Source organism: Megalops cyprinoides, chromosome 4 (assembly GCF_013368585.1).
Source record: "Megalops cyprinoides isolate fMegCyp1 chromosome 4, fMegCyp1.pri, whole genome shotgun sequence".
Classification (NCBI taxonomy): domain Eukaryota; kingdom Metazoa; phylum Chordata; class Actinopteri; order Elopiformes; family Megalopidae; genus Megalops; species Megalops cyprinoides.
Window position 1 is genome coordinate 20,563,174 of NC_050586.1, and position 16,915 is coordinate 20,580,088.

Here is a 16,915-nt window from a genome sequence, read left to right on the forward strand (position 1 = left end):
AGGTGAGTTAGGGATCGTGGCTGCTTTGACTTGTGTGCAGGTGAGTTAGGGATCATGGCTGCTTTGACTGTGTGCAGGTGAGTTAGGGATCGTGGCTTCTTTGACTGTGTGCAGGTGAGTTAGGGATTGTGGCTGCTTTGACTGTGTGCAGGTGAGTTAGGGATCATGGCTGCTTTAACTGTGTGCAGGTGCAGGTGCAGGTGCAAGGATAGCAGTTGCCTGGTTTCTATGCATGGGTGCAGTTTGCAAGGGCTGAGATCGGTGCAGTGCTGCCTGTGGGTGCAGAAAAGAGAGAGTCAGAGAGAGATGGGGGTCATGAGGACACTTACTGTTGGCTATGTTGGAGGCAGTGTAACTGTCTGCCAATCCTGAGACCTGGCTGGCAATGCTGACCTCACTGGCCCTCCGCGGGCCCCGGCAGGGGGGGGCAGTAATGGGGGAGGAGGGGTACGAACTGTCCACGAAGACACCACCATGAGACTGAACAACATCTGCTATTGAGTCGAAACAAGGAGATCCCATTAGACACATGTTCCAGAGAGATGAGAAGAGGAGAATCAGGAGGGGAACAAAAGCAAGGGATGCAGGGGAAGAGGAGAAACAGGAGGAGCAGGGAGGAGAGTGCAATGAGAAACCTGATGTTCATGGCACATAAAACCAGCCAAGATTTGGCTTCCCACCTTAATGACACTGTCAGGTACAGAGTGGTCCACTGAATGTGGTTTGAGATGCTGATGGCCCAGCAAGTACAAACTATGACCTGAATGAGTCATGGTTTGTACTTATCATCCTCTCTCTCTAAGTGTAACAGGGGTCTGTGTCAGGTCTGCTCATTTTTACATCTTTCATTTCTCATTACAGTACAAGAAGTGCTAAGGAGATAGACTTGGAGATTTTTTTACTCAGACGACCTTTGACTAGAGAAATCACAAACAGAGACAGAAACACAAGATACATAGCTGTATTGGTTACAAGTTACCTTGCAAATTACAAACACATAGCCACCAATAAAAATCATTATTCTTGCATCTGAGGTATCAGAACACCCGCTTAAGCACCTGCTTACTGCGACACCCCCAACACTTGCATAGAAAGCACTCAAGCAAAGTGTACGCAATTCTCTGATACTCTTACCATGGCTAACAGCTATTTTACCCACTGTAGTCCTACAGTGCACCACATGAGAGCCAACACATTTGATACATCTCTCACCCACAACAAGTTAGTGGCTTAAAAGTATCTTATGAGCTGTTAGGAGACTCAGATGAGCAGTGAATTGAAAAACCCATCCTATCTGGGCAAGACAAAGCCAATTGTGTCCAATTACTGCAGAGACTCCTGGTCACTGAAGGCTTATGGGATACCCCGGTTTAAACTGGCTCTGGCAGAGCTGTAGGGCTCAGCCCCCACTCATTGCATATCATTTACTGACCAAACCACTCAGGAGTCCGGCACACATTCTACTAATGCTGTCATGATGCAGCAGCAAACTGACAATTGCTGCAACATTACAGAAGCAAGAATGCTAATAACAAGAATGAGAATGCAGTGTGATTTGGGATCACAACAATGATGCAGATTTTATGATCACAGGCATGGCCAGATCTGACGCTTCCAGGCTGAGATTTTCCATCTGGGTAACATATGTGTCCCAAAGCTGCAGTCTATGGATGACACTGCAGACTGAATTGTTTCACCCAAAGCAGTGCTCCCTCACAGCCCAGTCACACTGGGTATTAGAAAAGGTCACTGGAAAATGGCCCTGCATGGCTTGTAGGATTCCCAGCTGTCTGTAAACCAAAACCACTTCCAGAAATTTGGAAAGAAGTTCCATGAGTTCAATCAAAAGCCTGTACTTTATTACGTTCTCAGGGATCATGGCTGACTGGCTGGGGGCTGTGAGTGGGGCAAATCCTGGAAATGATGGGACAGAACCAAGCCAGCCTGGAACAGCCAGAGCTGCAATGCTGCTGCCTTGGGAGTCGGGCAACATTGTCACTGCATACCCATGCAGCAGGGGGGAGGGGAGGGGCAGGGGACAGTGTGCACCACGCAGACAGAGAGGACAAGACTGAACACAAGACATGGCGTGAGCATCACTGAGGGCAGTGGGAGAGGCTACACACACTCCACTGGGGTGGGCGGGGCCTTAAGGGAGCCATCCTGCCAGTTTAGCACGGGCACGGGGATGCAGGTCTCGCTGACGCCCTCCTGGTAGCGCGTGGAGAGGGAGCCCCCACTCTCCAGCAGGAGCTGAGGGTTGCTCTGGACTGTCTCCACTAGAGGTGAAGGGGCCGAGTTGGGCAGGAGATGTGGGGGGTATCAGGGATGGGGAATGTGGTCAAGAAAGAAAAGAAAAAGACAAGGAACAGACAAAGAACAGACATGTAGCCACAAAAAACTGTAAGACAAGAACATCAAGACTCAAGCCCTTTCAGATGTGTGCAGAACAGACTGCATGAATGGGGGGTCAGAAAAGAGGGCTCCAAGGTTGTAGAACATTGTTCTTAGGGGGCTATGCAGGAAAGCTGGGCTACCATACCTTAACCTGTCAACTCTCACCTCCCTAACCTAAGGAACCACCCCCTCCAGCAGGAATGGCTGTCACTGCTAATCTAGGAACACCCAGTGGACACACGGGTTCTGACAGCCTCCAACGGTGAAGCTCTGAAACATGTTAACTATCAGGAAATCCTGGAACTTGCTCATTACTATTAACTTGAATATAAAACAGTCAAATCATATTTGAAATACAATTCAAGAAAACAATAAAATGAAATATCTAAAATATTTTTAAACACAACACACATATGGATAAAAAGCTGCAGGAGAATAGGACTAGACTGTGAAGGCCAACTACAGAGGCAAAGCAGCAATATAAAAACATGAATATGAACACAACAATCTTCAAACACATAAAGCACATGTACTGACTTCTTTTAAAGCAATACTTCAAAGTGCACTGATGTGGCGTCTTTGCAGCCCCTCACAAAACCTTTGGTAAGATTCAATGCTGAATTTTTCTTCTCTGACCTTTCAACAAGTCATCTCTTTGAAGCTGATATCACACATCATCTTTGCTGAATACCATGTCTGATGACCCAGAATGTGAAGGAAAATGCGACAGAAAACTCCTCTGGGTCATAAGGTCAAATGGAACTTTTCTTCCCTGTTTCAGAAATACTGCTTTTGTGCATCAAAAGAAAAACAGCTAAAAGTTCAAAGGTCATTCCAAACAGTATGCAAATGCATGCTTGTGTAATGTACGTATGCGCACAGTATATGTATGAGTCTCTGTGACTTCTTTATTTGTATACACACTTAATGTGCATGCGTGTGTATGTGTAGACCGTGGTAATCTGGTATGTGTAATGGTGAAAGTCTGTGTTTGTATGGCAATGTGTGTTACTGAACAGTATAAAACTGGACATACTTACCCAGCAGTGCAGAATTGCCATCTCCCAGTGGAAATCGCTGGTAGCGGGGCACACTGAAGGGGGGCAAAAGGTGGAACTTCTTCTCCAACAGTGGCTCCAGACGTGATGCTGAGGGGTCAGCCGGGTGGAACAGGTTGTAGACCTGCTGACATGCTGGGCGAAGCTGGGGCACTAGGGGGAGACACTGAGTTAATGTGAGTTTTGGGGAATGCATAGCCATATAACAATGTAGCCTGTCACTAAAAAGAAAGGAAAATACAGGTGTCTTCCTCTTCACACAAACACAACAGAGACTGAAAAAGAGTCAATGACCCTAAACTGATTGAGAGATCTTTTTTTGCTGCCTGGAAACACCTTGGGTTGCATGTGCCTTAATGAGGCTAGCTCAAAGCCAGGACAAAGGTTTTTTTTATCAGGTTTGAGTTGGTTTGATTTGGGGGGGGGGGGGGGTGTTGGGAAGAGTCCTTCACTAAAACACACGGGGTGGTTTAAACTGAAGTTCTTTGCCTGGAAATACAAAGTATTTATACTTTAAGGCACAAGATCCTATAATATATGCATGGTAAATGAAAACTGTGTGGTGAAACACTGATAAAAAACAGCCCCCTGTGCTTATTCCAGAGCATTTCTCAGCTGTCTTCCAGCTTACCGTCCAGGAGTGGGATGACTGTCTTCCTTAGCGCCAGGACCAGGCCCAGTGGGGATCCAAACAGGAAGAAATCAGACACTTCAAAGTCCAACTTCCCCAGAGAACTGCCCTCCAGCATGGTGCTGCTGCTGGACCTGCGTGAGCCGGGGTCATTCCGCAGGACACTGGAGTGCAGGCTGAACACACAGACACGCAGGTAAGACAGAGAGACATGCAGACCCACACAGACAGACACACACACACGCACACACACACACACACACACACACACACAAACACAGACCCAGACCCAGTCCAACAGGCCAGACAGGACCAGATCAGATTAAGTAATGCAGACACATAACCAGAATCAGTCATGGAGACACAAAAGGGAAGAGGAAAGAAAATGTCAGTCTAAGCTTTTACTTTGCTGAGCGCAAGCCATAGATACTCAGTAGGAGCTCATGTTACAAGAACTACTAATTCTAAACTGAGACATGCATCCTTAAACTGAGACAAGGGAGACTTACTTCAGTTAAAGACATCATAGTGTAACTATTAACACTATGTAACAAGCAGTTACAGCAACCCCACACACAGCACCCATCTACCAGCGGAGCTTAATAATTATAATTATTCTTACATGATATTAGAGTCATCATATAGTTATAACTTATTACTAATTATGCTATGAAGAGGGAGTGTATATTAAATAATAACTGTGTTTGCAAATACTGTTCCCCACTACAACAACTCCCAAACCCTCCATTCCCTTTTGCCAGCCTCCATCAGTGAAGGCTTTCCCTGACTGTGCTCCACCTGGACAGGAAGGCTTGGTGCTGTTTGATGGTGTCCAGCTCATAGGTGGAGGAGTCGCTCCTCTTGCGGGGCAGTGGCTTCTTTGGGTCGTCGGGGCCGCCGGAGCGGGGGATGTCGATGTTGCTGCGGCTCAGGTGCCGGCTGCTCTCCAGGGAGGATGACGCCGAACAGTAGCTGCTGTTAATGATGATCCCGGGGGAGAGGAGGTCGTTATCCTGGGGGGCAGAGGTATGGGAGAGTTAGAGGCGGTGCTCAGAGGACCGGTTTCAGCTCCCAAACCTGCGGGTTACTTTGGGCTCCTTATGAAGCTGTGCACTGTAAGTGGATTCAATTAGAGTAGGGGGTAGGAGAAAGAGGAAGGGTAATTGTGTGAGGTAGAGGAGAACTGTTAAAGGAGGTGGGGAAACTGTGCAAGACGTGTTAGGAGTGACATAAAGGGGAGGGGTTTCTGTTAATGGTGATGGGGTGCCTATGAATGCAAGAGGAGTGACAGACAGGAAGAGAATAACTGTGGAGTGTATGGGGTATGGCAGACACAGACAGGGGTAGGGAGTAAGGCAAATGGGTGGAGTCTTACCTGCACACTCACCAGACTGCCCCGCCGGCTGCTGTTCTGACTCTCAGAAACCGTTTGGTTGCTGTTGCACAGGGCGTCAAAGCCCAGGATCCCGCCCACGCAGTCCCCGATCAGGCACACCTGCACAGGCGGGATGCAGAAACAGACACATTTCCTCTGGCTGGGCAGTCACTGAGGCCTTTGCCTTCTCCAAAGGACTTCACCTTAGCTGTTCCAGCAAAACTGCAACTGTCACTCTGAATGGAGGCATCTGCTAATCAAACAACCTCTAATACTTTCTGCCAGAGTCTCGAGTGGACATTCTCCTCTGGCAGCATCAAATTGAGTGCTGTAGAGTGCTGAAATGCTGTCAGTTGCTATAAAGCCTGAATTCACACTGTGCTGAATTTGCGTGCATGTCCCCATTTTGGTTGTATGGCAAACTGAAGTGTCCCAACATGTTCTAGCTGATCTTGCTGTGGTCTCTTGGTTTTTCTCAGTATCCTACAAAATAGTCTTCTGCTTGATGATTTAAATTTATTTAAAAGTATCACATCCTCTTATTTACAAGAATCCCAACAGATATGAACAATAAAAAAAATTACGGGCATCATCCTACACTCCATTGTACTATACAGGGTGGCCAAAAGCTCACGCTGGGATTTTAATAAATATGAGGAAATATCATAATAGACATTCCATTTGCTGGCCATTAACTTAATGACACTTTTCTGTTCGATTAATGTATTATGCCTGAATGCTTCTCATTCGTCTGGACCCTGTAATCATTCTTCACACAGATCAGCAACTTCACTCTGTACCTTTGTTTGCCATCATCACTTACCTGTATTTCTTCCATTTTTAAAATTTATTATAATAATAATTCAATAGCCTTGTGGGGCATAACTTCTGGGTACTTGCACATTTTGCAACTGTAACTAAGTATACATTTTACTACACACACAATATGTGACTCTGTGACTGATTGGGTCATTACGCATGAATGTACACATTCAATTCATCATAAACACTGGTTAAGAAAAATATCCCTGTAAAATTATGGTAAACAGTCTTACACAGTTCCACAGCTATGTACAATGATAAACTTAAGGGATTTTTATCTTCCGAGCCAATCTGTGCTGTTACACTGCAATTTAGTATCATCACTTTCACTGTCATTAGTTATTTTGATAATGAATTACAGCTTCAGAATCAGCAGGACTCTGATTTACTCTCTGACTCACCTGCCCGGAGAAGGTGGCTCCCTCCAAGGATTTGATGAAGTCACCATACACCTGATTGGCCCGCATGATGACAGTCGCCACGGCGTCCTGGTACTGAGGAGAGGATGTGGCCAGCAGTGGCAGAGCGGCCAGTGGAATGTGGTCCTGGCTGTTAGACAGGCAGCCCTCATCATAGCTGTAGGGGCTCAGGCTTCAGATAAGGGAGGATTAGTTATCATCAACATCACAAGCATTGTTGTCATCATCATCATCATCATCATCATCATCATCATCATCATCATCGCCATTCATTGTCCAGCCAATCAACTTCATCAGTACTATCATACAGATCATTACAGCAAATGATCCCGTTAACCAAAAGATGCTGTTATGGTCATCACTGCCATTAATATCTATTTGCTCTAAAGATCCTGTTGCATGGAGACTGAGCAAACAAAGTACAGCCTCAAAATAAAGCACTGAAGCTAAGAAACGGTGCCCATCCAATGACAAAGAAAACCAAACCCGAGGCACAATAAAGTGTGAGTGTGCAGTGTGTGTGTGTGTGTGTGTGTGTGTGCATACAGTGTGTGACAGGGAGTGTGTGAATATGTTAGAGCGTGCAAGCGTGTGTGTGTGCATGCGTGCATGTGTACACGTACATGTATGTATGTGTGTGTGCATATGCATATGTGTGGAGGATGCGCTCACCTGGACACCAGGGAGAAGGCCTCGGCGCAGATTGCGGGGCAGGGCACCAGGCGGATGGCGATGCGGCCCAGCGCGGCGGGGTAGTGTACGCGCATCACCGTCTCGAAGGCCATGCTGATGGTGTTGACGTCGCCCTGCTTGCTGCTCTGGTCGCCGCCACCCGGGTCCAGGATGTTCCCGCCGTGGAGGACCAGGATGAGGACATGGATCTTGGAGGGCTGCAGAGTCGGCTGGGAAGAGCCATCCTGTCGGGGTGGCAGGAGGAGTTACAGCGCTTCGTTTACAACTCGACTACGCTCAGCTGTGCCGTCCAGACACTCACACAAGCAGCCAAAACCATCATATTGGCTGTGCTGAATCATGCTTTTGGACTGACCGTACAGTCACACAACTCAATTCACACAACTCAATTCATGCTTATTAGGAGACAAAACAAACTGAGATAGAAGCAGCCAATTTCAGTTAAGAAGAGCATTTTAGTGGTCCCTTATGATTAATACATCACAATTACACTGTAGTAAAGACTATCAATAGTATCATATAGGAACAAAAAAGCCTGTAACAGCACTCTATGTAAAAGTGAACTGTATTTCCCTTATATTCTGCATTCAATAGGACAGCACTGCTGCTGATATTTTCCCCACGACTCCCAAGGGCACAGATGGGAGAATGGATGAGCAGAGAGCCCAGGCAGACAGCCCCTTCCTATTTCAATCAGCTGTGTGTCTTTGCCTGTGCTGAGATGGAATCTCTGCAATGGGAACACTGTCTGAAACTAACCAACCACCGTGTGCAGGCCAAGAGGATGAGGACTAATGTAATCTGTATAGTATACACAGGCAAAGAGCCCTACCAGGCAGACAAAGGGATGCCAATACAACAGTGTCAGAAGTGTTGAAACCAGTGGCCGTTCCCGCAGTGCAAAGACCTGCCCAAGCAGGTCTCCCTGGATGGAGTGCAGCACAGAAAGCGCATCACTTCTGCGTAACACACTCCATGGAACGTGACAAGTCCCTCTGGAGCTTGCCAGATATGAGAGAAAGGGTACTCAGATGTTCTCCATCCGCAAATAAATTGTAACACATGACAGGTGATGGGCAACAGGTAGGGTGCCGAGATCATCTCAATGGTATTTTATTCAATCTTACTAAACAAAAGATCATCCTACAGAAAAGTTTGCGATGGAGCACTTACCCATGCATAGGCAAGTCAGAGTCAGCCTTTCCACTGTACCACACCACATTATGATTATTATAAAACCACCTTGGTTTTCTAATCTGTCAGCTTGCCCATCTAATTCACATTTCTCAGAGCCACCTTCATTCATTCATTCACTCTACATCAGTGTATATATATAAAAGAAATGTTGTCAAGAATATTGGCAAAAGACCCAGCCTGCTTTGTTGGCCCAGTTCTAACACTCCCATCTTCCAGTCGACAGACACCCCTTGTACTGTAAGGCAGATGTTTTAACAGACAAACATACAAACTGCCTATTTCCACAGAGACCACACGCTTCACAAAGGAAACATGGGCGCTTCATTTAGGGTTCCTAATGGGTTAGTGCCAGGTCTAGGAAGTCTCTGTGCGGCTCTAGCCCACAATGCACTAGGGCCATGCATGTACTTACTGCCGAGGGGCTGGTTACCATGACGCTGGGAACAGCAGTGATACTGGCAGGGCGGTTAATAAAGCCGCGTATCTGAACACAAAGGATAAAGAGGCCATGGGAGAACCCCTCTGTATCTGCCACTGCACACCTGAGACATCCTGCCTGTATCTATGTGTCCTCAGGCTCTGGGAACAGGGCACTGTGAGGCACCCAGTGACATTAACTAATCATAAAGTAAACTGTACAAAATAAAAGTGGTTTGACTAAACTTTCTCGAGGTCTTATGGCATCATGATGATATCCTGGTTAAATATGCAAGAACTACATAATTTTTTTTCCAGAAAATACAATTCAAATGCAAACTATTTATAATAGCTTTTATACTTCCTCAGAAGCATATTTCATTGCCTGATATTTGCTGTGATATTCAAGTGTGACCAAATTATCACTTCATTTTTTGATCTGCCTGCAGTTTTGTTACACCGTTTCACATGAAATAACAGCTGAAAGTGAAAACATTGATGAGGAAAATAGTGAAATTTGGCACTTGTTATTCTTTGCAAGCCTCACAGTTCAAAATATTGCCACCATCCTTATTAGGCTACAGGGTGCAAAAACTGCTAGACTCATGAAAAAAGGTTGTTACTGAGTTTGTGCAACACATCTCAGCTCCGACTTTGCTTACTATAACACAAATGACAGTAACAATGACTAGAGATTTCTAGGTGGGTTGAGCTGAGTTTACAAACCCTATTGCATATTCCCTAAACAAGCACCGATGGAACAAAAGAAACTTTTCAGCATAATTTCAAAAGAGGCTTTATAAGTTTTACTGAAACCCATTTTTCATCAGTCTGTCAGAGTTCGGTCAAATTGGTGTTTATCAATGTTCAGTGATAAAGCTTCAATCCTACCAAGCCCATTTAGGATCCCATATTGGCACTTCTCATTTAATTTAAGGGAAAGTCCCAGTCATGTACCTGTTATTATCCCCTGGACGTACATACCTCATTAAGCCTCTCCCTGCTGCCTGCCACAGCATACTCCCCAGCTGACTCCTGGTACATCTCTCCTGTAATCACAAAGATGACACCTGTGGTTATGACACTACCCTGCTCTATAAACACACTAGTGTTTTACACTCTAAATGTTCCAGTGCTGTGGCTCTGATTGGCCCAATCACTAAAATATGTGGTTATTGGCTGAGAAGCACATCGGTGACCTATGGGGAACCATAGCAGTCACACAGACCTCTTTTTTCTATATTTACAAAATGACTCTGTCACCATTGGTTGGGAATACAGACTTCTCTGGACCTCACACCTAGAATGTACAAAGAACCAGGCGCTAGACTTCAAAGCTGAAAAAGCACACAGGCCTTGCTATTACATTGTACTACTTATCTCAAATTCTCTCACATAATTTTATTAATTACATGGATTTCCAAACTGTTCTTTCTGAGCTAATCCTATTTGGGAACGAAAGGAAGCATGAGCATTTAGGGTTAAACACAAAAGTGGCAACAGAGCTACAGGTCTTTAATGGCACCTGGGCAAGGGCCACACATAACGCCATAGTTCAAATATGACTAATGTGTGAAATGGGCAGCTGAGGCAGTGTCATGCAAAGCAAACACTTTTCATCCCAGCAATTAAGAGGTATTTTTCAATGCCAAAGGCCCCCATCCCTAGCATACCTGGAGCCTCGTCCGTGTCCGCCGCCTCAATCTTGTCCATCAGGTCATTGGAGCTCCACTTGGTGATCTCCTTGGGGAAAACCTCCTCACTGTCTGACAAATCCTCTGGAGGGCGAGAGGGCAGAGAAAACAGCACATATTACCCACTAGTGTGTGGAGAGGATTCTGTCGAGCCTTTGCCACTGTGACAATGTTGACAGGCTATGTCTTAAAAACAACGCGTGAGGCTGCAGCTGAGGCGTGACAAGCTCATCCAGGGTCAGTACTGTCAAAGGTCTGTGACAGGAAGGAAAACGGCAGCACCGAGCCTTTTCATTATCATTTACTGCTACCCAGATAAAATATCAGGCTTTGGAGGATAAGGATAATGATAGTTTAGGGTCCTGTGTTCACTTCTCATCAACAAATCAACATACTGGATCAATAGCTGCCCACCTTGGTTGAGATGTGCACTATTTCCACCACTACAATGGGCTGAAATCAATGCCACTGTTTCCTTTTACAAACCACTGGGACAATGACCAACAGCTATCGATCAATAACCAGTATCTCCAAGCTTACATGAAAGATCCCCTATGCAGGATTCCTGCCAAGCCCATTTATACTGTATTCCAACAGTCACAGCCAACAAGCCAAAAATGACTCGATTCAGTAAAAAGGAGGTGCCTTGATTCTCCTAGATTTCTCCTCCACTGCACATAAAAAGACCTCACCATAAACTCCTTTAAACAGCATGACCTGACACACTACTGTAGCAGTGGCTTCATAATCATTAATACAGTTGGGCACCAAAGGTTAGGTCACCTGGGGCATCTGGTCTTAGAAAGGTCCTTGCCGGGGCCAAGTAAACATCACAACAAAACACACATCTTGAGATATGTTGAATCACTGTGAATATATTCTCTTCTCTCTAAAGCAGCTTCATTACTGTTATTGTTACCAATACCATCATTTATTGATCTTAGCCATTTAGGTGACCTTAGGTGACATTGAGAAACCTTTATGAATGTACACCATTACAGTGACCAATTTCTGTATCCTCATATTGGCTTAAGAGCTTGAGTGTCTCAGACTCTTTAAATAAATTCTTAATTTCACTGTTATACAGTGTAAATCAGAATTATAAATAATTGCTCATTATTACCAGCACAAGGATCCCTGTCCTGTAGAGAGTTAATGGGCCTGGATTTAAACTGGGTATATCAGAAAACATCCATGCAACATTGTGATGATATTTCCTGCAATTACACTGTTTCTTTCCATGACCTGTAATGATATAAAACCATATCGTCCACTCCAGAACAAAGAATGACTCTGTCCAGCCTGAGTGTATTGGCTTTTAGCTGAATGTGAATCCAAAAACGCACGCAGCTCTAGTTATGTAACCATTTCTGTGCAACGCTTGTACTTGTCACAATACTCCCACTGAGTTACACTGGGGAAGTCACAGCAATTGAGGTAATTGGGGTAAAAAGACCATCACTTGCCACTGTGGCCACTCCATTTCATACTAACTCCATAATTTCTCATATGTCAAAATGCATTTCATTTTTACCCAGCATGCATGTTGCTGTTTGTTTATATATAGAGGGAGACAGAGAAGGACCCTCTTTGATATGAGCAGAAGAATGTGATAGATGTGAAGAATACTGACAGATGTGGAGCTGTAGACACTCTAACATAAAGTCAAAAGTCTGTCTAACATAAGCTTTACTAATCAATGCTTTTTTACAGGCACACACATACATGTACTGGAAAAAAAAACTCTGTATTGCGACTCTCTTCAGAACTAGCTGTGTCAACAATGACTGCCTGAAGGAATCATACTGCTAACCATCAGTAAGCAGACAAAGCCAAACTTACTGCAACTGCACGCCCAACACTTTCTGGTTATGTGGGTAGCATAAAAATCAGTCAGTACCCAACAGATGCACTGAGTGTCAGAGAGACACAGCACATTCACTGAGGAAAAAGTAGGAGCCAATTCAATGTTGTGCAACAGACTGACCTAGTGAGACAATGACTGAAGTGGAATTACCATGCGCATCGAAGAACTCCTCATCTGAGCTGTCCTCGGAGTCCCGTGCAATGCTCTGCATCCTCCACTCAGAGATGCTGTGGCGGGAGGGGCTACCTGCAATAACAGACACAAGGGCCTGTCAGACCTTTTCCCATCATGAAAACACACCCAGCTCTTCCCGAGGTGAGACAGTGAATGAGGCAACAGCGCGTTGTGTTATTCAGGAACTTTTTCCTGCTATAAAATGATCCCAGATCATAACACCAAAGCCATATCCTGACACCAATACATAAATAAAAGGTGGATCCTGTTTCAGAATAGGTGCTCAGAGGAAGATTCTACACACATATAATATGTGTATCTTATTGCATGTAACTAATAATAACTAAGCATAGTTGTTAGTAGAACCCCCCCCCCCCCCCCCCAAACACACATATGCACCCCAGAAAGAAAGCAACACCCCGCTGGCTGGTCCTCTGTTGGCAGCGGAAGAGGGTGAGACTTCACACCCTCCCACCCCCCCCCCCCCCCTCCTCACACAGCTAAACTGGGATCTGGAAAGTAGGCCGTGGGCATGTACTTGCACAGATGTCTCCTACATTATTGTTCGGGGGGGGTTCACATCATCACTCACGCTCTGTGAGAGACAGGATCGCAGCTGTGTCTCTCTCCGCTCGGTGGAAGAGCCAGGAGGGGGATTGGTGTGAGGATAGCTGGTCTCCCCTACCCTGCGATGTCAGAACTACTTCTATAAATACTGAGGGGAGCAATGGGGGGCAGGTGGTGTGTAGGAATATCACAGCTTCTGGGGAGCGATGTCACTCATGTAAGGAAATAGAGGCGGGGGTGGGGGATGGGGGGGTTGCATGAATGGAGGCATCATGCTCAGAATCCTGCGCACAGAATCAGTAGAGGTGTCAGACAGCAGGGCCAGGGTAGACCTCAGGAATTCATGCCCGTCTGCAGCAGGTCTTCCCTCTACACCTGCTTTCACAAAAGTGATGCAACAAGCCTGGGTGACAACTGAATGAGATGCATTAAACAGAAACAGAATCAATACTGAACATGTCCTGACACTCGGGCACATGTTAGGTATTGATTTCTGAGTCCTGCGGGGGTGTGGGTGATGAGCGCGGATATTCAGCCAGCTCCCATCCGCCTGGCAGGTGAACGCTTTAATTCTTCGTAGCCCCGGGAAGAGCTGTCAATCATCGCGTTTTAATCAATGTGGAGGACTCTTTTCTTAATTGAATGCAGTCATTCATCAGTGTGTGCCCAGGGGATTCTCGGAGGGGTCGCTCACAGATCACTGCTGGGCAACACAACGCTATGGGACCCAGCCCTCCTTTCCCATCCTATCATCCTCCTCTACACCCTCTGCTGCACAGTCAATTCAGCAAAGCCCACCCTCAATACACACGGACAAACTCATGCAATAATCACCTCTCTCTATGCACAGACAGAGAGCAGCCTGGTTAACATCATATCCTCCATTTCCTTTCCATATCTGTTCCATATATGGACCACATAGTCAGCTTGATATTGTCCACATTGGGAATTATGTCACTGCCATTGCTGAAGCAACAGGTGTAGTGAATGTTGGCTCACTATGAACGTTCTTGAAGGGGCAACGGTCTGAAGCAAAATAATCCACAGGAAGGAAAGAATGTGATCCATGGGAATGCACAGGGACACAGGCAGCACCAGAACCACCTGTTACAACCCGGAACCTTTTAGACAGAGGACGGAAGCAATGAAGGAGCTGAATATGTGGTCATAATAGAACATCTGTGCTGCCACTTCCTTGCGGAGAAAGTGCAGTACATTCCATTCTACCACCTTTCAACCACAGCAAGCAAACCCTCTTGCTTAGTGGATGCTGAGACAAAGCTGAGGCAGACATGCGCAGAAATTGAGCAGAAACTGTACCTCCTAGTACAGTGAGAGCTGTTTTGAGCCCCTTCCTTGGGGGGGAAGCTACACTCACCACCTCTCTTGGATGAGCGGGAGGACCTGGAGGAGGTGGACCACTGCTTGGTGAGAGCCCCGCGGGTCTGCAGGGTGTCGGTCACGCCCACGGGTGGCCCCTCGGCCTCGATGGAGCCAATGGCCTCCTTGGCCTCCTGGTCCTTGTCGGGGGCAGAGGCCCCGCCGTTGGCCTCGGCGCCCTCCTCCGTGCAACTGAACTGGGCCATCTTCTGCGCCAGCATCAGCTGTGTCTCCAGCTCCAGTTGCCGGATGTCGTCCATGGTAAGGCCGTACCACTCGTCCTGCCAGCACCAGGCCTGCCGGTGGGCCCGCACCATCACCTTCCGCAACCCTGCAGGAGGAGGGGGCAGACCGATCAAACGCCTGCCAGTTATGCAGGAGCCCCCGAAAACACCTGCCCCAAAGAGGGAGCACTCCACACCCCTGTCCACTCCTGGCCAACAGAGAAAGGAGTCCCCTAACACACATCTGAGCCTCCAGAGCCATTTATCCACATGACTCACACAGAAATGTAGCATGATGGCACACATGCACCAAAGATAGCAGCACATTTACTTACAATCAAGGACCCCCTCAATTACAGTTACATTACAACAGGGGTATCATAGTTTCATCAGACAGAAAACATTTCCGAAGAGCTGACTCAGACAAGAGTGCCAAGCAGAGCGTGACCTCCCTGATTAAGACAGGGAAGCTGCTGTCTCTCAAGGAGGACATCCTGTCTGGGGGAGAGGGGAGCAAGCAGGCAAGCCCCAGATTGACTGGGGAGAGGGTGTATTTGGGTTCACTTGGCAGCAGACTCTGTCTGGGAGCCATGTGAGAGGCGAGGAAGGCACATTCTGCCATTAGCACTGACAGATGATCCTGGGGTTGGCACAACTGTGGCATTAATGGCTGACCATGACAGGAAGCCAAGGATTACTCCCCAGCTGCCACTCCACCAACCACATCCCCTTTACCCCTTGCTGCACCCACCCCACCCCCACCCCCGCCCTCTAAAAGAAAACAAAAACAAACACAAAAGCGGAGAGAGAACACATTATCTGGCACTGGGGGACCACAGAGCGAATGCAAGGATTCCAGGCGGACAGTGACAGCAGGCAGTTAGTCCGGCCGCTCCTGCGGCGCGATCGTTCGCTGTGTGTCCCACCACCCCGCCGACCCATTTGCGGTAATGAACCCACTGCTGGGGCCTGATCAATTGGCTGCTTCTTCAACAATGTTGGCCACGCTTTACACAGAGCACACAAAGTGGGAGTCAGGCAGGCCGACAGTCACTGAACAGCGTATTTCAATGCCTGGAGGACCCCCCCCCCCCCCCCCCACTACCGCCACCACCACCACCACCACCATCAATGCCACCACTTGCCCATCAGCAAATAAACATTCACCATATTTATCCACTGTAACAACAGAAGTGTCATATTTGCTTAAACACGGGCAGCTTGGAGTATAGTGGTTATCTCCAGGAACTTTACCTCAGTTGCTTAGCAAACTATCTGCCCGTGTACAGAACATGCAGGATGGGAAACTAAGACTGCGCCATGAGACACTCCCTCTGGGGGCGGATACTAAACAAATAAATGAAAAGGAAATCAGAACACATTTAACACCTCTTCATCACCACAGTCAGTTTAATTTGATCATTACGCGGAAACACAAAGCCAATGTCAAGTGGGCAACTCGGCTGTAAAGCGCGGTGAGTAAATAGCAATTATTTTCAACGTTCGCAGTGGCCTCACAGCAGCAATTGAAATTTTTATGCGTTTTCATATTGTCAGGTTGCCCCCAAAATTTAACAGCATTAACATGGCTTCATTTCGAGTGGGTTAATGATTAAGAAAAGGTAGCTAGGCTTTTTGACTGGCCGGCCCCTTGACACCTGGTGCCTGCCTACGCAGGGTGATAACAAAGTCACCCAAGCCTGAAACCATACACCAAGCCAACGGCACACAAGCCAGAGCGTGTTATTAGTGTCTGTCTCTGTTTATGTAAGTGTTCCAAAAGCTGTGTTCTCTTCTGCATCGATCCTGACATTTGGAAGTGGGTGGTGGGCGTGGAGGAAGAAGAGCTGTGTGCGGGCGATTTGAGGAGAAGCCAGGGACGGATATAGAACAAAAAGCATCTCCGAAGTTAGGAGAGAAGGAAAGAAACCGAAAAACCAGTCCAAACGAACCTCGCATGACTAACACTGAGATGATTGTGGGCTTGGAAGACTTCTCCT

General features: G+C 46.7%; 1 protein-coding gene across 5 annotated transcripts in view; it reads right to left on the minus strand.

Moving 5' to 3' along the window:
* LOC118776274 (membrane-associated phosphatidylinositol transfer protein 2-like) overlaps positions 1-16,915 on the minus strand; it is a 35,654-nt gene that overhangs the window by 5,896 nt on the left and 12,843 nt on the right. The window contains exons 5-17 of one of the 5 annotated variants that reach the window (XM_036526478.1): positions 14,690-15,022; positions 12,721-12,816; positions 10,683-10,787; positions 9,994-10,058; positions 9,005-9,076; positions 7,375-7,619; positions 6,685-6,874; positions 5,462-5,581; positions 4,885-5,099; positions 4,087-4,262; positions 3,438-3,608; positions 2,127-2,279; positions 330-494 (exon numbers count right to left, since the gene is read on the minus strand). In XM_036526478.1, the coding sequence (XP_036382371.1) occupies positions 330-494; positions 2,127-2,279; positions 3,438-3,608; positions 4,087-4,262; positions 4,885-5,099; positions 5,462-5,581; positions 6,685-6,874; positions 7,375-7,619; positions 9,005-9,076; positions 9,994-10,058; positions 10,683-10,787; positions 12,721-12,816; positions 14,690-15,022 (2,106 nt within the window). The remainder of the gene's footprint in view (positions 1-329; positions 495-2,126; positions 2,280-3,437; positions 3,609-4,086; positions 4,263-4,884; positions 5,100-5,461; positions 5,582-6,684; positions 6,875-7,374; positions 7,620-9,004; positions 9,077-9,993; positions 10,059-10,682; positions 10,788-12,720; positions 12,817-14,689; positions 15,023-16,915) is intronic. The other 4 variants (XM_036526483.1, XM_036526479.1, XM_036526480.1 and 1 more) reach the window with 4 other exon arrangements.